The sequence below is a fragment of the Podarcis melisellensis genome (assembly GCF_964234715.1).
Source record: "Podarcis melisellensis genome assembly, chromosome: 15".
Taxonomy (NCBI): Eukaryota; Metazoa; Chordata; class Lepidosauria; order Squamata; family Lacertidae; genus Podarcis; species Podarcis melisellensis.
Genome location: NC_138532.1, coordinates 22,540,094 through 22,568,014, shown reverse-complemented (window position 1 = coordinate 22,568,014; position 27,921 = coordinate 22,540,094). Strand labels below are relative to the sequence as shown.

Sequence of the window (27,921 nt, the reverse complement as noted above, 5' to 3'; positions counted from 1 at the left end):
AGAAAGACATACATGGTTCTTCAGTGAATCCCTTCATAAACTTTTAATATGTGGAATGTTTCCTTCTAAGACACAGACACCTGTGCAGTCGGATGTCCACCAGTTACAAATATTTCATTAAATTCCTGTTACTACTGTATAAATATTGGGCTTGGAGATGAGCAGGAGGAAGATGGGAAATACTGTTCTGCACAACCCAAATGGCCACTTCTTTACAGTCTAAAGTCTTTCAGCGGCCCAGATTACGGGGCTAACATACTTCATACAGTAGGTCCACAGATAAAATAATAATCTAATATTATTACACAACCTTATCTTTCAATAAAACTTTGCTTTATAATAAAATATCTTATTAACATTGCCATTTCCCGTTATGTGTAAATATACATACATAGATACATATACCCACACACACACACATCATAAACAAAGCGTTGGTTTGGAGCTTTGCTACCCAAATGGACAGGAAAGAACCTCAGCTCTGTCTCAGCTTATAAAGCCCAGTGCCAGTTCATCAACACAATGTCCTGGAATGACTCCACATAATACATAGGTAATTATTTCTTACTGGAGTCAGTGAAATAAAAGAGAATGGACTACCACATTCCACATGCAAGCCTTGGTTTGCTCTATATTGCTCATCTTTATATGGTCATAGGAGAGGAGATTTGCATTTTTTAAAAAATCCTGCCCTCTTTTCTACGCTTAGCGTTCAGGCAGGACTTTTACCATAAATATAAATAAAAATAAGATTACTGGGATTTTGTTTTGCACACCGCAGGGGAAGAAAATGCACAAACTCTGGGATAGATGTACATATATAAAAAAGAAGCCCTCCCACTATAGAACAGAGGAATTATGGGAAAGAAACCTTGCATGAGAAGCTAAGTAAGAAAGGTCAGAAGTTTATGGGTAACAAGAGCTTAGCGACACTGCTGGGGGTGGCGGCGCTGGGAAGCCCACTTCCTCCCTCCCCTCCTTTAAATGTACATGTGTAAAACTGAGCGATTCTCCAGTTTTCAACTTGTCAAGCTGAAAGATGAGCATGGAAGGGCACTGCTGAGGGAGAGAGCCCTGTCTGATTTACAAAGCAAGCATTCTTCCAAAAAAAGAAAAAAAAAGAAGATTCTTTTTTTCCTATAAGAATCATAAATATGATGTTGAGCTACACAAAAGTGGGTAGAAGACATCTCCAAGAACAGGGGGCGACCTTTTACTCTTTATGACAGTTTCCTATACTCCTCAGTAAATGGTGCATCTGCCCCTTCTCACAAGATTTGGGGGTGGGGGTGGGCTTGCTTCTACGGCATGTAAGAGGAGCTCACCGGTGTTGGCCCCGCAAAACTCACCACTCCAATACACCTTTCAAGTGGTAAAAGGCAAGGCTAGAAAACTGACTCATGCAGAGACAGGACCCAAAGACCTCAGAGGACCTGTACGTCTGTTGCATCTCTGCGTTGGCTTTAAAAAAAGTGCTAATTTATGAGCAAATTGCAGGGCGGGGAGGAAGGCCTGGCCTTTGGTTTCCACTGCGGTGTAGCAGCTTAGCACAGGACTTGGATTTGAGAGACTCAGGTTCAGATTGCCAGTTAGCTGTAAAACTCCTTGGGTGACCTTGAGAGAGCCATTTTCTCTCACAGGGTTATTATAAAAAAAAAAAAGAATTTTATTTTTTTGGGGGAGAAACATGCACCTCACCCACGGCTCCTTGGAAGAAGGGTATGATAAAAGAATGCTATGTTTTTAAAAAATGCAAGGGTTTTGGGGTTCTTCAGCCACAGTGAGGATGGTGACAGTCTATTAAGAGCTGCCTGCAAGCTGAGAGAGGTATCTCAGCAGTGGAGAGCGAGCCTTCACGAAACAGATCGAACACATGACCGGGTGACCAACATGAACTTGCCCATGAGACAAAGAGGCTCCCATTTAAATGCCCGGCACTATCTGCAATGAGTCTGGCCCCTACGACACCCTTGAGAGTCAGCAAGCCAAAAAGGTTATGCAAGTGATTGTGATTTAGCAGAGTGCCCTGCAAGTTGCAGTGTGTGTGTGTGTACGGGTGCACATGTCAACCCCTGTCAAAGTTTTGATCTCCTTCAGCGTAAGTGAAATCCAGAAGGGCACTGGATATCCAGTAGACCAAAGTCTAGTAAAACACTGCTTATAGAACATCCCCCTTCCAACCTAACCCTCCGGGAACAAAGAGATTGAGAGGCCACCCAGGTGAAGGGGCACCAATTCTGCCACTTGTAATTGGAGCCCAGCTACTGAGCCACACAAAACCTTTTCAACACGTACCCTGTGTATGGCCTGAAAGCCTGAGCTCCCCGACTTGAGTGACTGCAAGGACCCTCTTAAAGCTTTGAAGAAAGACTTTCATGCTAAGTTCACAGGAATACTGGAGCAGTTGGGGAGAAACCAAAGAAAAGCCGCACACACACGCTTGAAGTAAGTCACCTCCTCTTAACAATTCGCCGCCACCGCAATCTGCACTGGGTCGCAGCGCACCTCTCACGGATCTGGGCCTGCTGGAGAAGCTACCTGGTACGTATAGAAAACCAAACCTCAAACGACAAACCAAAATGAATCCCCCCACTTCCAGAAAGTCCTCAATTTGCGTACGTGAGGTGGCCGTGAACCCCCTGGAGATGGGGGCGGGCTATTTGGCTTTGGAGTCCACATAGATTTTATCTCCATCCCGAATGCCGTAAGAGTGCAGAGCCCGCGAGTTGTACTTCATCTCCTCGGGGCCGAAAGGAGCTTCGTGGTCAAAGTAAGTGACATGCATGTTGCTGGTCGGGAGCTGGACCAACGCTTTCAATTGTTTCTTTAGTTCTGCTACCGTCTGGTCCAGGCGTATGGTCATCTCCTCCACCTGGTCTCGGAAGTGAACCTCGACTTTGGCGCTGCTCTGGGGCCGCAAGTCCACCACCGCCAGCTTTTCCAACTTACCGTATTTTGTCACTAGCTCGTGATACCTGAGAGAGAAAGAGACGGGTGTTACGACCGGTGCCGCAAATCCCCGCACTCAGTGCTCTTGGCTATGAAGTTGCTTTATTAAAATAATTCTTGCATCAAAGCTAGATGCATAAAACACAAAAAAGAAGCTTAAAATTAAAGCAAAAATCACTGGAACGGCAGAGGAACTGATAAAACCAAGAGGAAGAGAAATCCCACTACAGCAGCTAAAACAGCTTCAAATAGCCTTGTGGGGAGAAGAAAGGAAAAATTATTTGTTTGCCGCCAGAAGGGACCAACAGCAAAGAGGACCAAGAAACCCTTAGGAAGGACATTTCAGCACCCCAGAGCCCACTATGGGGGAAAGGTATTAGTCACTGTTCCTCAAATTGTGAGGGGACCCTTAAACTTCTGAAGATGAACTCAAAGAACAAGAATGTTTGAGTGAGAGGAGATAATCCTTTAGGTACCCTGGATTTACAACATTTTGAATTTTTAAAAGGGTCCAGAATCTGGAACTGGACCCCCCAAACTATGCAGAAGCCAATGGACTTGTCACTTCTATGCTCTCAATTTTATGAATTTCCCTGCTACAACTTTTAGGAAGCATTTATTGTAATAATAATAATAATAATAATAATAATATTTATACCCTGCCCATCTGGCTGGGTTTTCCCAGCCACTTTGGGCGGCTTACAGCATATATAAAATACGTAGTAAAACATTAAGCATTAAAAACTCCCTGATATGTTATTATGTGTCATTAAGTAAATTAACTGGAATTCTTGGGACTGACCCATGCAGTGAGAGATTTGTAAGATTCGGGGAAAGCCCAGAGTGGTGACTGTGCACAGCACTGCGGAAACTCGCTGTTTTCACTGTTCAGAGAGACTCTCTTATGGTAAGCAAGCTCAAAGCCCTGCTGGTTGTTGCTGATGGAACATTCTAACAGCAACAGGCACACAGAGCCTTGCGGCTCTTAAATTTCCACCTTAGCAGTGCTGCTAGTGACCGAGAGTTCTTTGCCGTATTAGTGGGCAGGCACATAACCTAAGTGAGGATGCAGCAGTGACAGAGTCTCGCCTCCTGCTCTCACTGAACATGCAGAAATCAGCCCTTCTCCTCCTAATTCTTTCAAAGTTAAAACTCTACATGGTTTAACGTTGCTTTAGCAGCTGTTAATATTACTTTCCCCTACTCTGCACTCTGATCTAGGCAAATTCCCTGCATTTCATTCTGCCATCAAATATGCCATCAAGGTGTCTGTGCCCCCCCCCCAAAAAAAATCAGGAGCGAAAGGGAAAAGCCGAGAGCTGTGTCTGCCTGGACAGCCATGAACCTGCTCAGCAAGTTTCGCCATCTTCCCAGAGATGCTCTTTTGTTCTGGGCTCCTGGGTAGAGACAGAGAGAGAGATCAGTGTTTCCTCGCTTCTCCCCTCCCATCGCCCTCACTTCAGGTATCTCTCCGATTGGTAATGAGGAGGCAGAGTCTCTTCTGCCGGGGCTGGGAAAGTGGCAAAAAGTCAACCCGAAGCACAAGGTAATTGAAATAACAAAGACAAAGAGTGGCTGAGAGGAGGTAACATTTCAGAGTCTCCAGACGATGCCCGGGACTGAAAGCTCCTTTTGTCTCCTGTCCGGCTCGGGGGCTTAAACGTGATCGCTGCTGTGTCACTGCTCCTGTCAAGAGGATGATGGAGCCTGGCAACGGAAGAGGGAGGCCCCCCGAGGGACTCATGTTAAATGTAGGAATGCTCTCTCAACAGCGAAGCCTCTGTCTGCCCGGAGGATGAGGTAACCGACGCAGTGCGCTATGATTTCCCCAGCATCTTGGACACAAACGGCCTTTATCAGGGCGGAAGGCTCCAGCAGAGGCAGCTGCGCCTGCTCTTGCAAATCGGCAGATAGGAACGGCCCGCATGGGAAACTATTACTTGGCAAAGATGGAGGAAGATATGCGTTTTCGGAAAAGGGGCCGTCACCTACGACTGTAAAGTTAACGGGGAAGGAGCTTCCCAGAGTGCTTTTCAACACTTCAACCTGCACCAAGCACTTTGTAGCGGCTTCCACGACTTAACACACCATGGGCCCCCCAAACTGCTTCTGTGGTTATAGTGGTACCTCAGGTTAAGTACTTAATTCGTTCTGGAGGTCTGTTGTTAACCTGAAACTGTTCTTAACCTGAAGCACCATTTTAGCTAATGGGGCCTCCTGCTGCTGCCGTGCCGCTGGAGCACGATTTCTGTTCTCATCCTGAAGCAAAGTTCTTAACCCGAGGTACTATTTCTGGGTTAGCAGGGTCTGTAACCTGAAGCGTATGTAACCCGAGGTACCACTGTATATAGCAGGGTCTACTAGGGCAGAGGTACAAGTGACAGAGCAGTTCTGGACAAAAGCCTGCCTTATACGGAGCGTGGCGAAAGCGCACTTTTGAGAGTCCTTGGAAACAACATCTCAATCAGCAGAGGTGCTGTTCCTGTTGTCCCCAGGTCCAAAAACCATATAGGAAAAAAACAAGCAGGCTAAGAAGAAAGCAAAATGAAGTGGAAGAATTGGAAACTTGGGGCACAAGAAGGATTTCCTTCAACTTGGCTTGAAACTACTGAGAGAGGTCATTTCTAAGGCCAGCCTGTATCCCAAAATGAGAAAGATGGCAATTTCCAGTACATTTTGCTTCCCGCATTTTCAGCTTGGCTCTCACATGCCTAGCACGTATGCTTTCCTATGAACAGCACATCTGCATAGTGCTAGATCAGCATTTCCTACAAGTCATGGCCCTTAAAGAAAAAAAAGCATCCTCACACACAAGTTTCTAGCAATCTTGTTTGCAACCAAAATTCTGAAAACAATGAAGTGTCTTTCATTTTCAAAATGAATAAAAAATGAATTAAAAAATCGAAGCAGCAAACCTACAAACATTTTAAATATTACCAAATGATATAATTAAAATAACTATTTAAAAGAGCATGTTGAAAGGAGAACAGTGATGGGGCATTTCAGCACCTCAGCGCTGAAACAGAAAATATTGTTACTATTACTATTTGATTTATTTATATCCTGCTTTCCTCCAGAACCAGGACTCAAGCTGGCTAACAAAAATTCAAACAGACATGGATAAAGCACGTAAGCTAAAAACATGTTCAAAACAATAAAAAACAAATTAAGCTATAATAAAATTAAAACAATGTTAAAAACAAATATATAACATCTAGCAAACAAATCTCATAAAAATAGCATGACACTATTACAAGCTCCTTTGTCTTGCAACCTCCAGCAGATGAGGGTAGGTAGGGAGACACAGAACAGGGCCCCAGTAGTTCTCCAGGATCAAGTATAGTAAGCCTTCAGCTTATGTGTTTAACTTGTGTGCATTAAGTTGTGCATGCTTGGCAAAGTGAATGAATGAATTAATGAATGAAAGGGGGTGGGCATCCAGGAAAAATGACTTTAGCATCCCCACCCACCATTGAACCCAATGTGTATTGACTATACACAATTTTTGCTTTAGGGTCGATCCCTGAAGCATAGCCTCCATGTAAGTGGTGGGCTTATGTGGATTCATATCACAGGAGGCAATTCTTCAGAACACTGTTGCTGGCTCAGAAACCAGGTCATTTGGTGGTCTGGAATAAAGTCAGTGCCCTGAATTGCTATTTGTTCTTCTGCACTATGGCTGCTATGCTTTACTCCTCAAGCATCAAAGTTCTTGCAAATTCAATAATGTGACTAAAATGTGTGATTTTTATTTCACTCTATGTCACACGCAGAACTCAACCAAAGTTCTTGCAAATTCAATAATGTGACTAAAGTGTGTGATTTTCATTTCACTATATGTATGTCACAAGCAGGACTCAACCAATGAATTAAATGTCGTTGTTTTGGGTGTGTAGGTGCAGAGGACTGACACTGCTCATGTAAAGGTCACAGCCCTGGAAGAACTGGAGGGCTAAAGAGATAGAGAGGCTTTTGTTTGTAATATGGGCTGGAGAGGGAGGCCCAGAATGAAATGGGGTGCAGGGTGGGGAAAACGTACACAACCACAGGTTGAACATCGATCGTGGGCCAAAGGTCTAGGATGTGGAACCTGAACCCTTGCCACTGGGGAGACCACCCCAGCCATGTGCAGCCTCGTCCATGGATATCCCTGAAATGGCACACTAGCTCTGTGGAGCGGAAAAACAGCTTTCAATGGGCGCACAAGTCTTTTAGAGACCCCACACAGATGAGGGCATTCGGACAAAAGGGCCATTGAGCACAGAAGGATGGGAGGGGTTGCAGCATTTTTAAAAGGCTATGAACCGGGGAGCAGGTGGGCGGGGGGAGGATCAGAGCTCCCCTTACTTCCTACGTGAAACCTCTTTGGAAAAGGCAGAAAACAGCTTTCTAGAACGGAAGCAAAAATCGACACACAAAATGACAACGATGCTAGAAAAGTGTTGAAAGAAATACTTCTTGACCATTTGTTGGGTGGGTGAGGGAGGACAAAACAAAAACCTCCGGGGGGGGGGTGGAATATAATTTGCTTTGTGGGGTGGTGGGGGAGGAGAATTTATCAAAATATTTCAGGGTGGAATTGCCACTTCTCAGTGGCCATTTCCTCCCTGCTATTCAACATTAAGAAAAGCCATGTGGGGTGATACCCATAGGTTCCCACAGGCCGCACTTCCTAGAATGCCTTGCAACATCACATCACTCCAAAGCGTTCTGGGAAGTGGGGTTGGTGGGAAATGTCACAACGCTCCCTCCAGGTCTTCTTGTTTGCCCACACTTTCCAGAGAGATCCAGTAACGTAAGCAGGAAACAACTCCTGGGAATTTCAAAAGAATTCCTCCCCACTCACATAAAGAAAGCAGGAGAAGAATGGGACATACTTTTTGAGAAACGAGGGGAGAGGTGTTTCACCCCAACCTTAAATGGAACACCCCACAGAGGGTCAGATTTGAGCATTTCACAATAACACGGCCCCCCATTCCACAGGAATGTACGACTGTTAATGCAGAAGTCAAGGAGAAAGGTTGCAATATATTTTGTACAGGCAGCGGCTGTTTTAGGGCCATCTGGTATGTGCATGACCGTGCATGCGCATGTCGCGCTGAACCTGAAAGTGACCCACAAATGTCACGAAAAGGGGAGGGATGGTGGGTTTGCAGGCTTTTAAAATGGTGTTTCAAATATACACGATTTCACTTGAACGTAACCCCCAAGTAAACAGAGAGCTGCCTGTATTGTTCTTCAAGCAAGTTATTCATAGGGGTCACACAGACAGAACCTACAGTCTTCCACTCAACAGGGCCTCAAAACATGGGAGGACATTTTGCCACAGAACCCTTTGTGCGTCAGAGATCTCCCTAAGCCCTTTTCCTCCATCCCTTCTGGCCTGCCTTCCCACCCTCAACCCACTTCTATGGATCTCGAAAGACCTTCCCTTTTACAAGACAGACTGCTCCATGAAGTGCTGCCCTGTGAACTGCTAGTTGCACACTGTGGCATTTTTAAAAAAAAGGTTTTGAAGGATTCCTTTAGACAGGTTAGTACAATCTGGTGCCATTAGAGAAGGCTGCCACCAAGTTGCATCAGCCCCCATGCTGGAGTGGCCTCTCTGCAGCTGGGCCTTCTGCCTTCTCCTCTTAACCCCACACCTTTCTCCAGCGGTCAGGTCAGCCTGCACACCTGACTCTGCCCCAGAGAGAGAGAGAGAGAGAGAGAGAGAGAGAGAGAACAAGGAACCCTTTTCAAAACTGCTCTTGTGCTTGGGAATGCAAAGTGCCAACGAGTAGCCAGGCATTCCAGCTGATGGCTTGGAGCATGGCCAAGTTTTCACTCCTTTGCGAAGGAAGGATGAAAATGGCACACAGGCGATGCCATCGAAATACATTCGGTTTGGGCACATACGTCTCTGGAGCTCAAGGGCGCTTAAACGCCAGATGGCAAGAGGATTAGCCACTGAGTGCTGGCACCGAACTGATGGACTGGAACCCATTCCCATAGGATGCTGACTTCTCAGTAGGGGCTCAGCTTAGTGAGGTGGGACTATCAATCGCCTACACAGAACTAACAGCCACATCCTGCCCACATAAAACTGTAAGGTGCCAGGGACACTGACAATATGGTATAAATGATAAACAGGTGAAAATATTCACACTTTGACCATACAATTTAACATTCGTCTAGCATTTTAGATTCAGCAATCCTTACAGCACCCTTGAAAGGAAGGTCAGTATTATTATATCTACACTGATGACAGATAGGGCATCTAATGAGCATGTGGCAAAGGTGAGATCTCAGTTTACAGCTCATAGTTTCTAGGAACTATGGTACATACATGACTCAAGGGCTTTAAACAAACTCATTTCCTATTCTAAAACTTCTGGGACCAGAAGTTCTCACCTGAAAGGGGCTTCCTCTTGTGGAAAGTCCATGTAGTAACGAATAAAAAACCTCTCAGAGTCCTCTCGCTCTCCTTCCAAAATGACACTCCCGTTCAGCTTATTGATCGACGGTAACCTGCCATGTTCAAAAGAGGTGGAAATGTTACCATCTCGAGAAGGGAAAAAAGAATACACCCCCAAATTTAACAGGCAATAGCAAAATGATGAGTATTGCGTTCCCATGGGATTTTCCCAGATAACTGAAAACACGAACTCTTAAAGGAAATGTGTTTTATTATGCAGGTGCCTTGGCGAAGAGAATTTAATCCGAAACCACATGCTACAATTTGAACATAAATGCATATGTGACAGGATTTCAAAAGAGGGTTTTTTAAAAAATAAATAAATACTGGCACTCAATGTATTGTAAGTTCAGCAAGGCGTTTGTTAAGTGTTGCCTCCCGACTGTGCAGAATTCAAACAGAAAGGCAGCCAACCCTCAGGTAAGGACAGGAAGGCAAGTTAGAGATGCAAATGTTTTGGTCATGTCTGATAGTGGTCTACTCCTAAGACTTCCACAAATGCAAAAAGGAAAGGATTTTGTGGAAGAAATTTGTGGAAGAAAAAGAAATTGGTGGAAAAAATTGTGGAAGAAAAAGACTTCCACAAATGCAAAAAGATGGGGAATTGCTGAATGTTAGGGAGGTATTTTATGACACAGTGACTCTCTTCACACATAAAGCTAAGCCAAACTGTGGCTTAAGCAGAAGATGGTGGCTGCTGTGTTCCTCTGTTGGTCCTCCTCTTTTTGTATCACCCAGGGCTGAGTCATGGTATGTCTTAGTGCATCATTGGAACACAGGCTTGTGCTTCCCAAACACAACTCAAAGTGGCAGTTCTGCGAGATAAGACCATGAACGTCTTTTCCTACATGAACCTGATCGCTTTGTGAGATCTTCAAAAGAGGTCTCCTTCAAAGAGTTCCACACCTTTGGAAGTTAGGGAGGCAGTCAACAGCAAGAAGGCCTTCACTGTTGCAGCACCCAAACCATGGAACAGTGGAATGAATTCCCTCCTGGGACGTGCCCTCTCGGTGCCTAATTTGATGCAGTTATAGGACAATTGAAAGCTGTTTTGATTTACTCAAATTCTTGGAAGGATTTGCCAGTAAATGTTGTAATAATGGTGGTTTCTGTTTGAGATTTTGCATTTGGGGAAAGGGGGTTATTATTATTTTTTAATGTAACTTGTGTTTTTATATTGCGATTTTATGCTGTAACAGCCCTGAGACCTGTGGGTATGGGGCAGTATACAAATTTAATAAAGTATTATTATTATATTATTATTGTTGTTGTTGTTTTATGATTAGATGAAATACTTAAATCAAAATATTTTTTTAAAAATTGTTTCCATAAGCTACTTCAATAGATAGAAAAGTGGGGCATTTGTCTTTTAAACATGTAAACAAAGCTATATAATTTTAAGTTCCAAGTGCAGAGTTTTAGCCATGAACATGTTTAGCCAAGATGACAGATTTTATGCAAAGAACACATACACTGAAGTTCGTTTCAGCAGCACCTAGCCTATGTTGCTAGCTTGTAGCAAACGTGGGATAATTCTTTCATCAGACTTATTCCCAATAATCCAAACATTCTTAAAAAGAGTACAGCTAGCCACAAAACTTCAGGAACCTGAATAAGGCTTGTAGAACCTGAATAAGGCTTGAAGCGGACACGGAGCAATGGATCTAAACTACAAGAAAGAAGATTCCACCTAAACATTAGGAAGAACTTCTTGACAGTAAGAGCTGTTCGACAGTGGAATTTGCTGCCAAGGAGTGTGGTGGAGTCTCCTTCTTTGGAGGTCTTTAAGCAGAGGCTTGACAACCATATGTCAGGAGTGCTCTGATGGTGTTTCCTGCTTGGCAGGGGGTTGGACTTGATGGCCCTTGTGGTCTCTTCCAACTCTATGATTCTATGATTCTATGATTTTAGATCAACACTGTCCCCCAGAACTGAGGCTGAGTTCGGAACAGAGAACTGCATTTACGGGAAAAGACCTGCTGAGTGCTTGAAAATAATTAGCACTTAAGAAAGCTGCTTTTGACAAGTGAGAACACCACAAGGTATGTTGATGAATGGGGACTCCCCCTCAAAAGATTTTGATGAGTAAGGATTCTAATGCCCAATCCCCAACCAAGCCAGGACAACTTCCTTCCTCTGGTACTGAGCAGTGCACTTAACCAAAACTGAGGTAACAGCTTTGACTCAGAAAGCTTACTGTTGGTCTGATTTCCCCATAGTTCCTTCAGTTTGGATGCAAGGATGGTATTTTGGCATGTTTAGAAGCAAGGTGGCAGCTGCTTCTATCTTCCCCCCCAGGAGTAAAGAGTTCAGAGCTCATACGACTCAACAGTTGTCAACTCCACATACAGGCCGTTTCCCACAGCTACTCCCACACTCTACCTGCTCAAAAATCTGAGCCATTCATGCTTGCTTTATTCATTCATTAATTTTGTATCAGGCTCTTCCTCCCAATGGAGCCCAGGGTGGCATCAAAAGGTTTAAAGGCCACACTATTTTGGCTGCATTAACCCAGGATCAACCAAGAACAACAACAAAAAAACATCTGCAGACCTGGCTATTACCAGCTTCCTGCGCTCCTCATTGGTGTATGGCTGAAGGAGAGGAATACCCAGTAACCTCACTTCCTCGAGCTTGGGGAAAGAATTGAGTTTGTCGATGTCTCCCCAGCACTGCAGACCTGCTTTAAAGAAAGGGAGTGTTCAGGGAAGGAAGGTGTAACACAGGTAACACAGTGGATTGGACCACTTCCATTTTTGGGTGGACGCGGCAGAACATTTTTTGAATGTTCACCCATGTAAACGTATCTCAGCCTGATGTGAAGACTGTTCTATCCTCTCAGGATTCTAGTGTTTCATGACTGCCTCAGTTTGCCAAATGCATGGACCTAGCCTGTCACAGAGGCAAACCAAGACATGCTAGTGAATCAAGCAGAAAATCCCTTTGGTGTCCCGCTCATCCTCTCATACACAGACAAGCAGTAAAAATATAAGAAGCAGCTAAACTAGGTACAGGGAACCTTTTGCCTTTCAGATGCTGCACAACTACAACTCCCAAAATCCCTTGGCCAATGGCCATGCTTGCTGGGGCTGATGGGAACTGTGGCTCAGCAACATCTGGAGTGCCCCACTCCTGACCCATAGAGCTTGAGGAATGAAAAAAATGAATTTGAATTCTAATGAGATGTGCCATCCTCATTTTTCTAAAAAGCTTGTATCTCCCAATACCCTCTCCCATCGCTCCTTGTCCATGATCACAAAAAAACAATCAAGAGCCAGTCAACTAGGCTAATACATCAATGGTAAACAAGATAGTATTTCACAGTACAGTAACTTCATGCTTTAGGAAACTGCACGGGCAGATGCTGAAGAACACTGGTCCACAGAGAAATAAGTGATGAGGTGTAGTTTAGGAGTCAGCAATAAAGCCAAAATAAAATTTAAATGTGGGCACAGACCAATGCTTCCTTCCTTCTCATTACCATATTAACAAGATCATGTTGATAGAGGCAGCACATTCAATTGCAAGATTTGAAGTGTGTGTGGATGTTAGAAAGATTTATAGCATGTCTTAAATCTGGATCCAGAAGGGGATGCCTCACTGGGGACCTCACCTGACTTGTGCAGACTGATGGATCGCAAGTGTGGAAACAGCCTTGCCAGAGAATCTTCTGAGTCTTCAATGGCTGTCAGGTAGTTATTGGCCAGAACCAGCGTGTCCAGTGATGGAAACATTATCCCCAACTTTCGGATTTCAGTCCAGTCTTTGAGATTATTGTCAGTTATGTGGAGCAGCTTGAGAGAGTGGCAACAAACTGGAGAACAAGACACTGTTTTATAGTCGTTAAGGCACAGGAAGAGTTCCTCCAAGCTGCAAGAAGAAAAAAATTAAATGTTATTATACATCCAAGGCTTCTAGTAAAATAGAAATAAGTTATAGACATGCAGCAGAATGAAGTAGCAATGTCTTTTTCCTGAACTGTCATGTGTTAGGCTGAAGGTAGGAAAACTGGGAGAAAAACAAAACAAGCCTTGCAACGTAGAAAGTTTGCACATCAGGAATGTCAGTAACCTCCCCACACACCGCCCCAGACTCTCTCAATTCAGTGTGTTGAAATGTCCTGCTACCAAGGAAAAACAAGCAGTAATGAATAAAAAAAGGGACACAGGTGGCGCTGTGGGTTAAACCACAGAGCCTAGGGCTTGCCGAACAGAAGGTTGGCGGTTCGAATCCCCGCGACGGGGTGAGCTCCCGTTGCTCGGTCCCTGCTCCTGCCAACCTAGCAGTTTGAAAGCATGTCAAAGTGCAAGTAGATAAATAGGTACCGCTCCAGCAGGAAGGTAAACGGCATTTCCATGCACTGCTCTGGTTCAACAGAAGTGGCTTAGTCATGCTGGCCACATGACCCAGAAGCTGTACGTCGACTCCCTCAGCCAATAAAGCAAGATGAGCGCCGCAACCCCAGAGTTGGCCACGACTGGACCTAATGGTCAGGGGTCCCTTTACCTTTACTAATGAATAAAAAACAACCCCGCACCCACCACAATCAACAGGCCGGGGGCATGTATAGGGAAGAATGACGAAGAGTTGAAGCCCATCCAGAACGTTGCAACCAGACATCTAGATTTTTATGGAAAAAAATTGCAAGGAGATCTTTAACCAGAAGCTGTCAGCCAGCCATCTGGCCACCCCTTCAAAGGACAGCATCTCCATTATCAAGTTTTTTGGTCTTGATAATTGAATAGCATCTCAGAAGAAAATAATATATTTACACCGGAGCACCACCATCTGCAAATCAAGATTGGGCGGCAGGGCTTTGCATCAGTGCACTTGGCAGTTCAGAGTTAGTGCGATATTGGAAATAACATTATCTTTATGTGGCACAAATCCTTTGAAATACAGCAGAATGAGGTTGTGGACTGTTCAGGTGACATAGCTGGAGCACTTCAGACTACAGGCGGAGCACAAATACTTCTGAATGCTCACCACCACATAAAAATAAAATCCCTCAAAGGAGAAAGGTAGCGTAGCAGAGTGAAAAGTTCTAGTCCAGCACTTTGCCTATGCCAAAGTGCTACTTGCAGGGAATTTGGTGCATTCATAAACATAGACTCCTACCTGCACTTCAAAGTGGTTCAACCCACTCTACCACCTTATTACGTGGCACTGTGTAGACCAGCCCTACGTAGGGAGCAGAGAAGAAGACTTTCTTCTATATTAGGAAGTCCTGGTTCAACTCTTCGCCTCTACACGAGCTTGCAAATTAACCACCTCTTTAGTCTAAGGTTAACACAGCTCAGCATCCTGGTCTACCTTACAGAGTTACTGTAGGGATTAATGCAGCTGAAGCTCTCTGAACATTCTAAAATATGGTATACATGCAAACTATTTATCATAAATGCAACAGGCTGCTAACAATGACAGGCTTCGGAACAGCCACTTGCCCGACTGATAGCAACAGGTTGCAATCAACTCAAGCTGACATGACTAGCACAGCTACATGGGGGCAAGAGGACTAGTACAACTTTTTGAGCTACTAGGTTAGTTATGTCCATTAACTTCAATGGGTCTAAGTAGGACTAGCAACCCTATAGCTGTTTTCCTAAATGAATTTCACAGCTGCAACAGGCTTTGAACTGGGGGCTTCTGATCCACTGCACAAACTTCTGTTACTTGCTGTATGATACGCCAATCTGTCCATAAAGGGCACCTGCCCTTGCTGCTCCAGGCTTACTCTGGCAATTCTTGCAGTATTGTATGGACCGTTTCCCAGGATGCTTTGCTGTTGTTGAGCACAAGTTTCCGAATGCCGGCAAAAGACCCAGCACACGTCCTCTCTAAGACCGACAGATTCAGAGGGTTGGAGCTCAGGTTCAGAAACTCCAAGTGGGGGACGTTTGACACAATTTTACTGACCTGAGCAGAGAAAGAAGAAGGAAAAAGGAGAAAGAAAAGCATATCAGGCAGTAATCAAATCTCAAATATTCTGTCCATGGGGGCTGGGATAAGGACAGGTCAGGATGGGACCCAAACTCCCAGTACGGCTCACTGACTCAAAGAATGATACGAATTCTAACAGCATTCAAGATAGTTATCTGTAATTCATACCGCTGCTATTTGCAGATCTAGATTGATTGGCTAATTGCTTGTTCACCTCAATACTTCATTTAATTGCACTCTTTTTTTATAATCTGTGATAAAGGGAAAAACCAGATCGCTGGCCGGCTTCATAAAATCTACTTGAATGACAGCTAAAGGGGGAACAAAATGCCTCTCAAGAGCCAACATTGGTCAAAAGGGCTATTTCACCAAGGGTTATTCATTGTTTCTGCCATCTTGCATGCACTGAATTCCATTTCCAGGAAAGAACTTTTATTCCAGAACTTTTATTGTGGATGCCCTGCTCCACAAAGCAAATTCCTAGATCTCTTAGGGCTTCAGTTTGAAAAAAAAAATCAAGCAGTTCTGTGGTCAGAAGGCTGCAGCCTTCAGGCAATGGACAATCTCATATTGTCTCTGGCTTTGCATCCCTACCATGAGTTGCTGCTACAAACTTCCTTATCCACCTCGCTCTCTCTTACAACCAAAATCAACCTCATTTAACAAAACAGGCTACAAAGAGATGTGGTACAAAACTGAGCGAATTGTCGTTAGTAGTACTGGCTCAAAGAATAGGGAATGAACCTCAAGTCTACAATCAGGCAAGCGAGTTTTTGTGGTAGGTGGGCCCTGACACGATAAAGCAATTGGGGCATCAATGACAGAGGCTATGTAGTCAGGATTGTTTTAGAACCAACAGAGAACTGGGGTGTTATTTCAAGTGGAATGTACCCACAGCTCAGTGGCAAAGCAGTTGATCTGCACATGGAACAATCATGGAATAACAAAACTGTAGAGTGGGAAGGGACCCCAAGGGTCATCGAGTCCAACTCCCTGCAATGCAGAAATCTCAGTCCAAGATTCAATTGCTGGGGTTGCTAGTTAGAAGACCTTTGGCTTGCCAGACTTGGAAATGTCCCTTGAAAGGCCCCTGCCAGTCCTATGTTTCAGGCCCTGAAGGGCTGTGACCCCGAAGGTTTGCCAACATACAGCATGCATGGCAGCAAACGACCCACCTCCTCACATATACACATTCCCCCAAATGCCTTATGTGAGCACATGTACCACAGCCTCTGGTCTCCAGGATTAGAATATGCACACACAGTCTGGCGGATGTGAAAAGACAATGGGAGTGAGCCACTTCCATCATGTCTGTCTTTGCCTTCCCACACTTCCTGTGTTGTCCAATCAGAGCTCTTGATGATCGTGCTCTGAACCGTGGGAGAGGGTACCTTGGTGTACGGCTTGTGGCTTTCTAGGGATTCCTGGTTGACCACCGTGGGAAGTGACGTGGGATGCTGGGCTTGTACCAGGGCTGCTCTTATGTTCTTACAGGACAAGACGAGTTTTCAGACCTGACAAACTAAGGTTTGCACAAACCACAGTTTGCTTACAAACCAAGCCCCCATATCACAATTTGATTCCTTTTTTTGCATAAAAACATAATTTGTCAGGTCCAGACAAAACAGTAAGCTGCACTTTGCCACCATCTCCTCTCTTGTGTCTGAAGGAAGGGGGAAGATGGAGCACATGAGCCCAGGATCTCAGGCCTTTATGTGCTGATGTTTGAATGCAATCTTTGTTGCTTTCACTGCAACAAACTAACATGGCCATTCCGCTGGACGGTCATAACCACGAGACTGGCATACTATTGACTGGAGCACATTCAGAACTCCATGTAGGTCCAAGTAGGCATGATTCAAATTTCTCAAAGGTCAGGGGTGGGGTGTGGAAAGACAGCGACAGTTAAGGGCTTTCAGAAGGTTGGATAGGAGGGTGCAGCAATGTTAGCTTCCAACCCCTCTTGCCCACTGGTCCAAGTATACTGCTAGTAAGGAATTCATGAAGCTGATTGACCTCTTTGAAACCATCTTTCCATATGCTGGTAACAGCCAGGTATGTTTTACAAGCCAGATGGAACCCCCAAGAAATTGAACAGGTACCAAGTTAGAGGGCAACTATCTCCCATATAAGGGACGCGGGTGGCGCTGTGGGTTAAACCACAGAGCCTAGGACTTGCCGATCAGAAGGTCGGCGGTTTGAATCCCCGCGACGGGGTGAGCTCCCGTTGCTCGGTCCCTGCTCCTGCCAACCTAGCAGTTTGAAAGCACGTCAAAGTGCAAATAGAGAAATAGGTACCGCTCCGGCAGGAAGGTAAATGACGTTTCCGTGTGCTGCTCTGGTTCACCAGAAGCAGCTTAGTCATGCTGGCCACATGACCCGGAAGCTGTACGCCGGCTCCCTCAGCCAATAAAGCGAGATGAGCGCCGCAACCCCAGAGTCGGCCACAACTGGACCTAATGGTCAGGGGCCCCTTTACCTTTTTATCTCCCATATGGTAGGTGAAACTGTGGCAGCTTAGCAGAAGCCACACAGGGCAGTAGACTGGTGTTGGGTGCCCTAAAGAGACTCATGAACTGAGAGATGGAAGTTAGAGTAGGCCTTACTGATTCTGGAAGAGGAAGCTTATGCTTCAGGGAAGTTGGGAGAAGGAATGGAATGGGGAAGAAGTTCAATAGCCTCCCAGATAACAAGCTTTGGGTCCATCACAATAAAGCTGAGCTGGCATTTCCAAATGTGAGTTAGAATCCACCTGGAAGAGCCAAATCTGCCTGCAGCAAAAGCAGCTGTCCGTGTAACTGTTCAAACAATCTCCTCTACCTCATGCCAGTCTTCTAGTTTATTGTCAGACAGATCCAGTTCGGACACATGAGCACAGAAGGCAGCAATCTCATTCTCATCCCCTGCACAGGTTATTCCACAGCTGTTCAACACCAGCACACTTGGGAGGTTGAGACGATCTGGAAAGGCAGGAATGACAGTGCATTAATTTGTGGGGTGGTCTAATTTCAGCAGATGAAAAGAATCGCCTGTACAAGCTGGGGGAAACCGAGTCAGATCACACAATAACTGGTGAAAAAAACTGCTCAATGAAGAAATGGGCAATGCATCACATTCATAAGCAACTTTGCCTCGTCAGGCTGGTTTATGTCAACTATATGTGATAATTCACTCGCTACAAAGATTCAGGCCTTCAGGTGCTTTTCTTCCCTGCAGACATTTAATAGACAGCCATAGGTAAAAAATAACACTGAGACTGTCCCAAAGTCACTTAGTTCATTGGCCTTCAAAAAAAAGATGGCTGATGACCCAAAACTGGGTTCTGCTCAAAGCTAAGCTGCTCATACTGGTGGAACCATTTTTAAGTTCTGGAATGAGGAGAAGGAGAGAGAGGGGAGGGGGGAAAGACAGATGTAGCCAATAACTACAGTTAAGAATTAAGTGGGTTGCATATGCAGGCTGAGATTAACAGTGGTCACCAGACATGAAAAAGTTGAAGACTACTACTTTAATCAGGATGTCTCCATGTCAAGGACTGCAAAATCACATCTGGTTCAGCACCTGGAATTCCCAGTAAGGGTACACCGAAAATTCATCCTGATTGCCATCCATACGTGTATATGGGTCAGTTATTTTTGTTATCAAGGGCTGCTTTCATGATGCTTTATTGACATGCCATGAATTGCCTCAGCTCTCACTTGGTGGAAGGAAGATGTCTTAAAATAAAATAAAAAACAAACCAAATCTGTGGTTGCTATCTAGGGCAGAGTGGACCCATTGAAACCAATGAGTTTTAGTCATGCCTGACTTCAGTTCCTTGAAGTGGAATGCTCTCCCCAGGGAAGTTCGCCTGGCACCTTCATTTATACACCTTTAAGCGCCAGGCAAAAACATTCCTTTTTAACCAGGCCTTTGGTTGATTTGATTGACATCCTATGCCCTTTTATAGGGTGATGGGGGGGTCTTGTTGTTTCGATTTTGATTATGTATTTTGTGGTTTTATATTCTGATTTTATTCTGTGAACCACCCTGAGACCTGTGGGTATAAGGCGGTATATAAATAATAATAATAATAACAACAAAATAATTGATTTCAATAGTTCTCTAAGACTGTCGGATGCCACTCTGTAAATAGGCATTTCTTATGAGGCTTATTTGTTTGAATCGTCCAAATTTGTTTTAATGTGCTTTCAATTTTGCTGTTCTCCTGTTTTTATCTTGTTTCTGTTTTAATGATATATTGTCCTGTTTTTCAGACCATAACCACTTAACGATATTTTTGAAATACTAAGCAGTATATAAATGCTTCTAAATAAATAAATAAATTTTGATTTTGGTGCAAAATCATGACATGTGTACTTCTGAAGACTGAGTGTAACAGTCCCAAACCTGAGACAACCTGATCACATACCCCAGCTCAGGATCTAGCTTTTTCGACATGATGAGTTCATCATGAGCCCAATATGCGCAAAAATTGTATTATGCAACCAGGTGGTTATTCTGAACAGGATCCCAAGCCCCATTTAAGATGTCAGAGACAGTGAATTATGACAACCACTGAAGAGGGGAAATCAGCAAGAACATTCAAAAAGACTGTTTGGTGAATACGCTTGATGGCAACATCAAAGATGGAATCATGTAGTAAGCTCTTACCTCTCTGTATGTTAAAGTGCTTCTATGTGAACAACAACATAATGGGTAAGAATGTGAACAGAGCAAGTGTAAGATCCACTGTGCATTTTGGGAGCTGCTGAGCAGAGGGGAGGGGGAGGTTTGAGGGCTGCACCTCAAATAAGAGACGGGCAATCTGCTGCAACATATACAGTATTATTTCAGCATGTTAGAAGACGGAATAGGTTCATGGATAAGGTGACCTTTTTATCATTTCTAGGCCTACAAATGAAGACTATTTAGAGGCCTAACCTGGAAGTTTTTGTTAAGGTGACTCCATTGTGTTTCATTTTGAGTGACATATGGTGCATTCTGTCCTTGACTGACTCAACTTAATTCTGCTCTTTTCTGTCAAACTCAGTTACCATCATTTCCACCCAAATAATTTCCTCGTTCTTCTCCCTTTGGGGATGGTTGCAATACAAATCAACCTGACAGCACTTTAAAATTACGCTGCATGGTATGTTGTGTGTGTGTGTGTGTGTGTGGTAGGGAGGGGAGTTTGCATTATGGAAAGAAAACTAGATCTAGGTTTAGCCACTCCCCCCATTCATATAATTGGTGGAAAGATTGAATAAGGAACCCTATCTCAAACAACTTCAGCCATGTCCCTTGGAATGTCAGACAAGAGAAACACATTCCTACATAAGTCAACATGCAGCCAGAAATTGTACCTTTCATAGGTGAGCCCTGAGGTGTAGCTGGGACATGAACGCCCATTCCAGGACCACGGCGGTACGGGAAGTTTTCGGGGCTGTATTTCTCACAGAGAACTTGCATGAAACTTCTCCCACTGGGCAGATCCATGGTCCCTTCCTGAAACTCTAAGAGTTCGGGGGTGGGAGACACACAAACAAAACCAAATTACACTTTGCAGCAGCGAATATCAGGATCCATTCTCTTACTTAAGCGAGACCAATTGGAAAAACACAAATAAGAAGCCGTTCTGTCTGTTTGGGCTTGGCTGTCAGGAATTCCCCCAGTTGCGTACTGTAAGAAATAAAGGAAATGTGAGATATAAATGACAAGCGACCACGGGTGCACAAACACACATGTGCTGGCAAGTGTCTCCCTCACCTCTGGGAAGCACTTGGGAGGCGTTCCAAGCAGTTCAAGAATGCAGCAGACAGATACACTCAAGCCCTCCTTCAAAGTCTGGAGCTGGCTGAGAGATGTCCTCTTAAGATTATGCTGCACTCCAGAGGTGTCCTGAAACTCTGTATGATGCTAGATATAAGACTCTGTTTGCCGCCGCACTGGAGGGAAGGAAGGATCCTGGAAACCACAGGTCTGGCTAATCAAAGATCTGTTGGCCCCTGCCTGTGAGCCAAACAAACCCATTCAACAAAGGTTATCACCTCACTCACTGCTGTACGTTCCCATCAGCCTCGCTCAGGGATGAAACCTAGGAAGCTCCTTTTTACCTGGTTAGGCTACTTGCCCACCTAGGCAGAGAATGTTTACTTGACGTGCTGCCTGATCCTTTGAACAGGAGGTTCCCTTTGGGGTTGTGCGCATATTTTAAAATTTGACAATTATGAACCACAGTAGCCAAAAAGACACATAAATGAGAACACCTTAGGACTAACCAAGCAGAATACACTATAAGCCTATTTCAAGGGGTTACTTACCGGTCTCAGCATCAGCTCTCCCTAAATTAACATATGTGAATCTCAGCAGATGGCATTCAGGAGAACCCACTCCATGTTTTCAGAGGAGAAACATCACATGTCCATGTATTTCACTGCATAGGGTTTTTTTTTTGGGGGGGGTGAAAGGTGGGTGAGAAAAGGAAGACTGTAAGCAATATTATTTGCTTTGAGAAAAACAATTTGATTCTCTCTTCTAAAAGAGCAGGGCTGTATCCAATGTTCTCTGCCTGCCAGCACAAGGGCCCTTAAGCAAGAGGAATCCAATGCAAGAATTACAGATTGCACCACATTCCTCTGGCACAAAACCTTTCACCACTGATGACAAATATACTGCTAAGTGACTTTAAAATAGCACTGCATTGGATACAACCCATAATAGCAGCCTTTCTGGATCAAACTAAGGTTCATTTGATCTAGGTTTCTGTTTTCAAAAGAAGCCAGCCATACACTTCTTGGAAGCAGTGTTAGAACCTTAAGATATATAATCTAGGCCTGACAGATCAAAAGTCATATTTTGCAATAGGACTTTTTGGTTCCTGAAATTCATTCTGATTGTGCAGATAAAATATAACAGGTAGAATTCTGCAGGATGTGCTGCTAGTGTGTGTGAAAACAGTCAAGATCCAAGGATCCCCAGGCATGCGTCTCCAGATGGTGGAGATGTCAGGAGCCATCCTCGTCCCCAGGCATCTTCACTTGGTTGCAAGTGGCCATAGTCAGGTGCAAAATACACCTGGTGAATTTTGAATGCTGCTTGGAAGAAGCAATGGGCACTAGCTTAAGTGAAATTCATGGAAGATGAGAGTGTCACCAGTATTGTGCTGCAGGGGCCATCACCAAGAAAATGGCCTTCAAGCCATGCCTGTTGACTTCCTGGATGCATCTGGTTAGCCAACGTGGAAAACAGGATGCTGGACTACATGAACTTTTGGCCTGACCCAGCAGGACTCTTAAGCAGAGAACACTACTATGCAATCACTGTCAAGTGTTGGTTTAGCCTGCTTTCCTGTTAAAGGCCTCATTTCCTTACCAATGATGCAGCCTCAGTAAGGATTCCTTGGTGCTTATATTTGATAGCCCCAAATTAGGTAGTTCTTCCAGCAGAATGGTAGATAGGTCATATCCCAATTGCATCTTTTCTGGTATAAAAAAATATTAGCAGCGGCCTACCACACACTATGATCACTGCAGATGGTGACAGCAGTCATGAAATTAAAAGACGCCTGCTCCTTGGGAGAAAGGCGATGGCAAACCTAGACAGCATCTTAAAAAGCAGAGACATCACCTTGCCAACAAAGGTCCGTATAGTTAAAGCCATGGTTTTCCCATTAGTGATGTATGGAAGTGAAAGCTGGACCATCAAGAAGGCTGATCGCCGAAGAATTGATGCTTTTGAATTATGGTGCTGGAGGAGACTCTTGAGAGTCCCATGGACTGCAAGAAGATCAAACCTATCCATTCTGAAGGAAATCAGCCCTGAGTGCTCACTGGAAGGACAGATCCTGAAGCTGAGGCTCCAATACTTTGGCCACCTCAAGAGAAGAGAAGAGAAGACTCACTGGAAAAGACCCTGATGCTGGGAAAGATGGAGGGCACAAGGGGAAGGGGACGACAGAGGACGAGATGACTGGACAGTGTTCTCGAAGCTACAAACGTGAGTCTGACCAAACTGCAGGAGGCAGTGGAAGACAGGAGTGCCTGGCATGCTCTGGTCCATGGGGTCACGAAGAGTCGGAGACGACTAAACGACTAAACAACAACCACAACCACACACTATGGGACGTTTGTGGCGCTGTGGGTTAAACCACAGAGCCTAGGACTTGCCGATAAGAAGGTCGGCAGTTCGAATCCCCGCGACAGGGTGAGCTCCCGTTGCTCAGACCCAGCTCCTGCCAACCTAGCAGTTCGAAAGCACGTCAAAGTGCAAGTAGATAAATAGGTACGGCTTGGGCGGGAAGGTATAGGCGTTTCCATGCGCTACTCTGGTTCGCCAGAAGCGGCTTAGTCATGCCGGCCACATGACCCGGAAGCTGTATGCCGGCTCCCTCGGCCAATAAAGCGAGATGAGCGCTGCAACCCCAGAGTCGGCCACGACTGGACCTAATGGTCAGGGGTCCCTTTACCTTTACCACACACTACAACATCAAACAAAATGTTCTTGAAACTCAAACATTTCTCCTCTAAGAAGCTAGTATTCTACATACACACAGGAATTTACTGCAGCCTGTTTTAGTGAAAAGAGCACAGAAATAAAAATCAAGAAACTTTATGGAGGAATTATTAAAAGTGAAAGGGTTCTATAGGTCGAACACCAACTGCCGCTTCTGAGATTTAGAAAGGTATATTGTACTGATCATCAGGCTTACTGGAGTAATTTTATGACAAAAACTCAAGTGACAATAAATCCATACATGGGAGCTGAGTAACCTTTTATCTGAGTGTCCTTTCCCCCCTGAAAAGAAGCAAACTTAAAACCACTTGCACTCTGAGAAGCAGAAATTATTAAAGAGGCAGGCCGCAGCTTTAAAGATGGAGAATGCAAATGAAAAAGTCAACCAGAAGCAAATTATTTCTTCAGTTTTTCTGAAGGACACTATAACACTACTGAGGAGATTTTCCTGGTATTAGAAACCCACGTTCCTCTTTCCCAACAGTTGGGATTCAACTGGGGGGAAAAAATGTCCTCAATCAAAAGCTCTAAACTACAAGAAAAAGACATGACCTTGACTTAATGAAGCTGAGCTATTACTCCCAATAAGTGGATTCTTCGGAAAATCTTCCATTATGACTTATGAATACAAGTACAAATATACCAAAAGGTTTATCATATTGCTAGAGTATATACCATGAACAGAAGTACCTTATTGTATTATCTAGCTACAATACACCTTCCAAGGTATACCTATCCTGCACTCAGCTCTCACCTGTGGCTCCTAGAAGCTGTGAACATGTTTCAGCAGCCACCCTCTAGGAATGGCTTTGACTGGCTGGCTAAACCAGGTGAGAGTAGCCAATGGGTCTCAAACCCTTGGTGAGTTAGGAACTTTCCCTGCACGCAAAGGCAAGCTCTGGTGGACTGAGCAGACAAGATCAATAATCTCTTCACCACCAATAAAGAAGGCAGTTTTTGCACATGCTGTAGAGGGCACTGAGGAGAAGATAGGGCTTATCAACCTTAGAAGGTAGTCGGAAAACTCTGATCCTAAACCTACATTGCTTTGCACGACATCTTCAGAAGAAAAAGGAGTAAACCCTACACGAATCCAGAGCAGAGTCCCTAAGCCAGTTGGATGGTGTGTTGTACGCTGCCTTCCAACAACTCCTGCAGCCAAGCTGGTGCCAAATGCATTGCTCTGCTTTCCTTGGAACTTTTTTGTGAAGCTTAGTAACTGAAATGGAGGCTGCTATTGACTATTTAACAGAGGAAGCTGCTAGCTGTGCAAAAAAGGTTATTTTCAGTATTGCTACTTATAATTCCTTTTCATCAGAAGTTTCCATAAAACAAGTCATATGTTAGAATAGGCAATGCTGGGCTAGATAGACATATGGTGCCATTCAACCATCTTAGGGATTTCACTCTGGATTTGTGTCGGGTTTATACCTTAAGTCTTTTCATCTCCCAAATGCATCCCGCAAGGCAGCAGAGGTTTAGGATCAGAGTCTTCCTTCTCCTACATGGGCTACTTACTCACGTGGAAAACCCCATCCGCTCCTCACTTTCCTCTACAGCACATGCAGAAACTGCCTTCTTGATCAATGGACCCACTCTTGGTCTCATTCACTCAAACCGCCATGAAGGGGGAAGTCCCTAACTCACCAAGGGTTTGAAACCCATTGGCTACCCTCACCTGGTTTAGCCAGCCAGTCAAAGCCATTTCCCGGGGTGTGGCTGCTGAAACATGATGACAGCTTCTAGGAGCCACAGGTGAGAGCTGAGTGCAGAGTAGGGACCAAAGGTAGACAAACTAACCCAGGAGGAACACAATGTGTCCTCCACTGGTGGTACTGCCCCTACCCTAACACCCAGATACTATGAAAACGCAGTAAAGAGCCCAGGGTTAGAAACAGAATGCTTGACTAGGAAGGTGGACCGTGGACTGTTGCAGCTGATGTTCCTTTTTCTTGAAGAGAAAGGTGCAGACTTCCTGATAGCACATCTCATATTTGGAAGTAATGTACCAATAATCTCCTGTTTTAAATTACTGTTTCAGTAAATTCCATTACAGCTGAAGCATACTCCTAAAAGCTGGATATTAACTAAACATGCACCATTTGTTTGCTCTGTTATTCCAATGGATAATGACAGCCATATGACTACTAGAAATGCAGAAACACATATTTAAATGATTAATACCTAAAGCACCACGGTCCTTCTAATTTACTAGTTATGCATTAAGGTTTAAGAACTAATACTAAAAAACTAAACAAAAAACCAACTTCACACCTAGAAGAGTTTTTTCAGATCAGCCAAGGACATGCAACGTGTGTCCTTGAATGAGTCGCCATTTTTAAATCTAACGTCTATGCTGTGCAAAGAGCAGGCATATCAGCCTGTAATCTGAAACGGCTTTTGTGAGTCAATAGATCAACAATAAGAAATCTCATAACCAGCCCTCTCCAAACCTCAAAATTGACAAAACTAATGAATATCAGAGGGTTTTTGCCTTAGAAAAATCCTAGCATAATCAAGCTATGCCAGTGCCAGAAGCGTCAAGTTTAGGTCTCCCCCCAATTAATCAGAGAATCAAAGAACTGTAGAATTGGAAGGGACCCCAAGGGTCATCTAGACCAACCCCTTGCCATGCAGGAGTCTCAACTAAAGCATCCATGACAGATGGCTATTCAACCTCTGCTTACCATAACCACCTACTGGGCGCAATGGTGTGTGCAAATGGGAGAGAGGAATTGCCTTCTTTCTCAAAAGGCAAATGTGTTCTTTTTGGGTACACGTATTGTAAAATGCAAGTTGTGACTATCTCAAGCTAAACACCAGCAGTAACTTTCTGAAAGTAAGAGCTGCTCGACAGTGAAACAGACTACCTCAGGAGGTGGTGGACTCTCTGTCCTAGGAGGTTTTTAAGCAGTGGTTAGATGGCCATCTGTTATGCATGCTCTAGTTGAGATTCCTGTATTGCAAGGGTTTGGAGCAGATGGCACTCTGGGTCACTTCCAACTCTACAATTCAAACAAAAGCAATTTTTGCCAGTGGAAGTTTGCCCCAGCAGCCTCAGCACTGTGCCATCATCAGCTTGCTCTGATCCACCCTGCTTTTTTTGTCACTGTGGTCCTCAGCTGCCCCGATCCTATAGCCTTACAACTTGCGCAAACCCACATCGCTTTCTTGTTGTTGTTTTACTGCAGAAGGTTTGTCCCTAATGACATCTAGTCACCCTAGCCACCCAACCGTTCCTGCTCTTAAAATCCTAGGGGCGCTGCTGGATCTGGCTAAATGTCCGCCTAGTTCCAACATCCGCTTTCTGAAAGCAACCAAGTCAGGTACCATCTTACTTAAATACTGTATCTTGTTCCAGCATCTTGTTCCAACCTGCCTGATCATTCCAGGAAGGCAGCACCGCCACCCTCACGCTTCTCGTTTGACTCCTACATCTAAGTACTTCAGAAGAAGATTACCTCTAACTATTTCTAATTATTTATATCAGGCAACACGCAACCCCCCCCCCCGGCTGCTTAACAACAGTTGGCACGCCAAATGCCCCGGGGGAGGAGGGACCCCAAAGCAAGGGACAAAGGTGACCGGCCGCCCCCCACAACGCTTAGAGGTAGACTGCCTCTGAACATGGAGGCTCCTCGCACCTCAGCACCTCTTCCATTCAGGTTTTTAACCCCTGCCTCTCCGTGTCGGGCCTTCCTGCCTGCCCTGACGGGAAGCTGGTAGGGGTGGGGGTGACATTCTCCAACACCCCCCTTCCCCCACTCCTGACTGAAACCATTGCACCGTCCCCCCCTCCCCCTCTTCCTCACCGGGACCCCAACCGCTTTTAGGCTACCCGTCCAGCCGCCTCGTCCTGTATTGACCCGGAAACAGCTTTGCTCAGGTTGGAAGAAGCGAAAAAAAATAATAATCCAAACATCACGTGACTTCCCCAGCTTCGGGGGTGGGAAGAGAGCGGGTCACGTGAAGCGCCTCTACGGCGAGGCGGAAGAGACGAGCGGTTACCATGGAGACGGGAGTGGAGTAGAAGGAGGAGCCTCGGTTCCGGCCTGCAGCTGCACGTTTCCCGGCAGGCATCG

At 44.8% G+C, this 27,921-nt stretch overlaps 1 protein-coding gene across 3 annotated transcripts; it reads right to left on the bottom strand.

Moving 5' to 3' along the window:
* Window positions 1–16: 16 nt before the first annotated feature.
* TBCEL (tubulin folding cofactor E like) lies at window positions 17–27,921 on the bottom strand. 3 transcript variants are annotated; one of them, XM_081889948.1, is made up of 9 exons: window positions 27,848–27,921; window positions 21,649–21,761; window positions 20,692–20,841; window positions 18,167–18,306; window positions 15,141–15,322; window positions 13,020–13,276; window positions 11,960–12,086; window positions 9,343–9,459; window positions 17–2,975 (listed from the first exon to the last, which is right to left on the bottom strand). In XM_081889948.1, exons 3-9 carry the CDS (start codon window positions 20,822–20,824, stop codon window positions 2,657–2,659), a joined length of 1,275 nt encoding a protein of 424 aa, XP_081746074.1. In that variant the 5' UTR covers window positions 20,825–20,841; window positions 21,649–21,761; window positions 27,848–27,921; the 3' UTR covers window positions 17–2,656. The 3 variants fall into 3 exon arrangements, with proteins under 3 accessions (XP_081746074.1, XP_081746073.1, XP_081746072.1); XM_081889947.1 differs by lacking the exon at window positions 27,848–27,921 and adding an exon at window positions 27,678–27,825; XM_081889946.1 differs by lacking the exon at window positions 27,848–27,921 and adding an exon at window positions 27,652–27,818.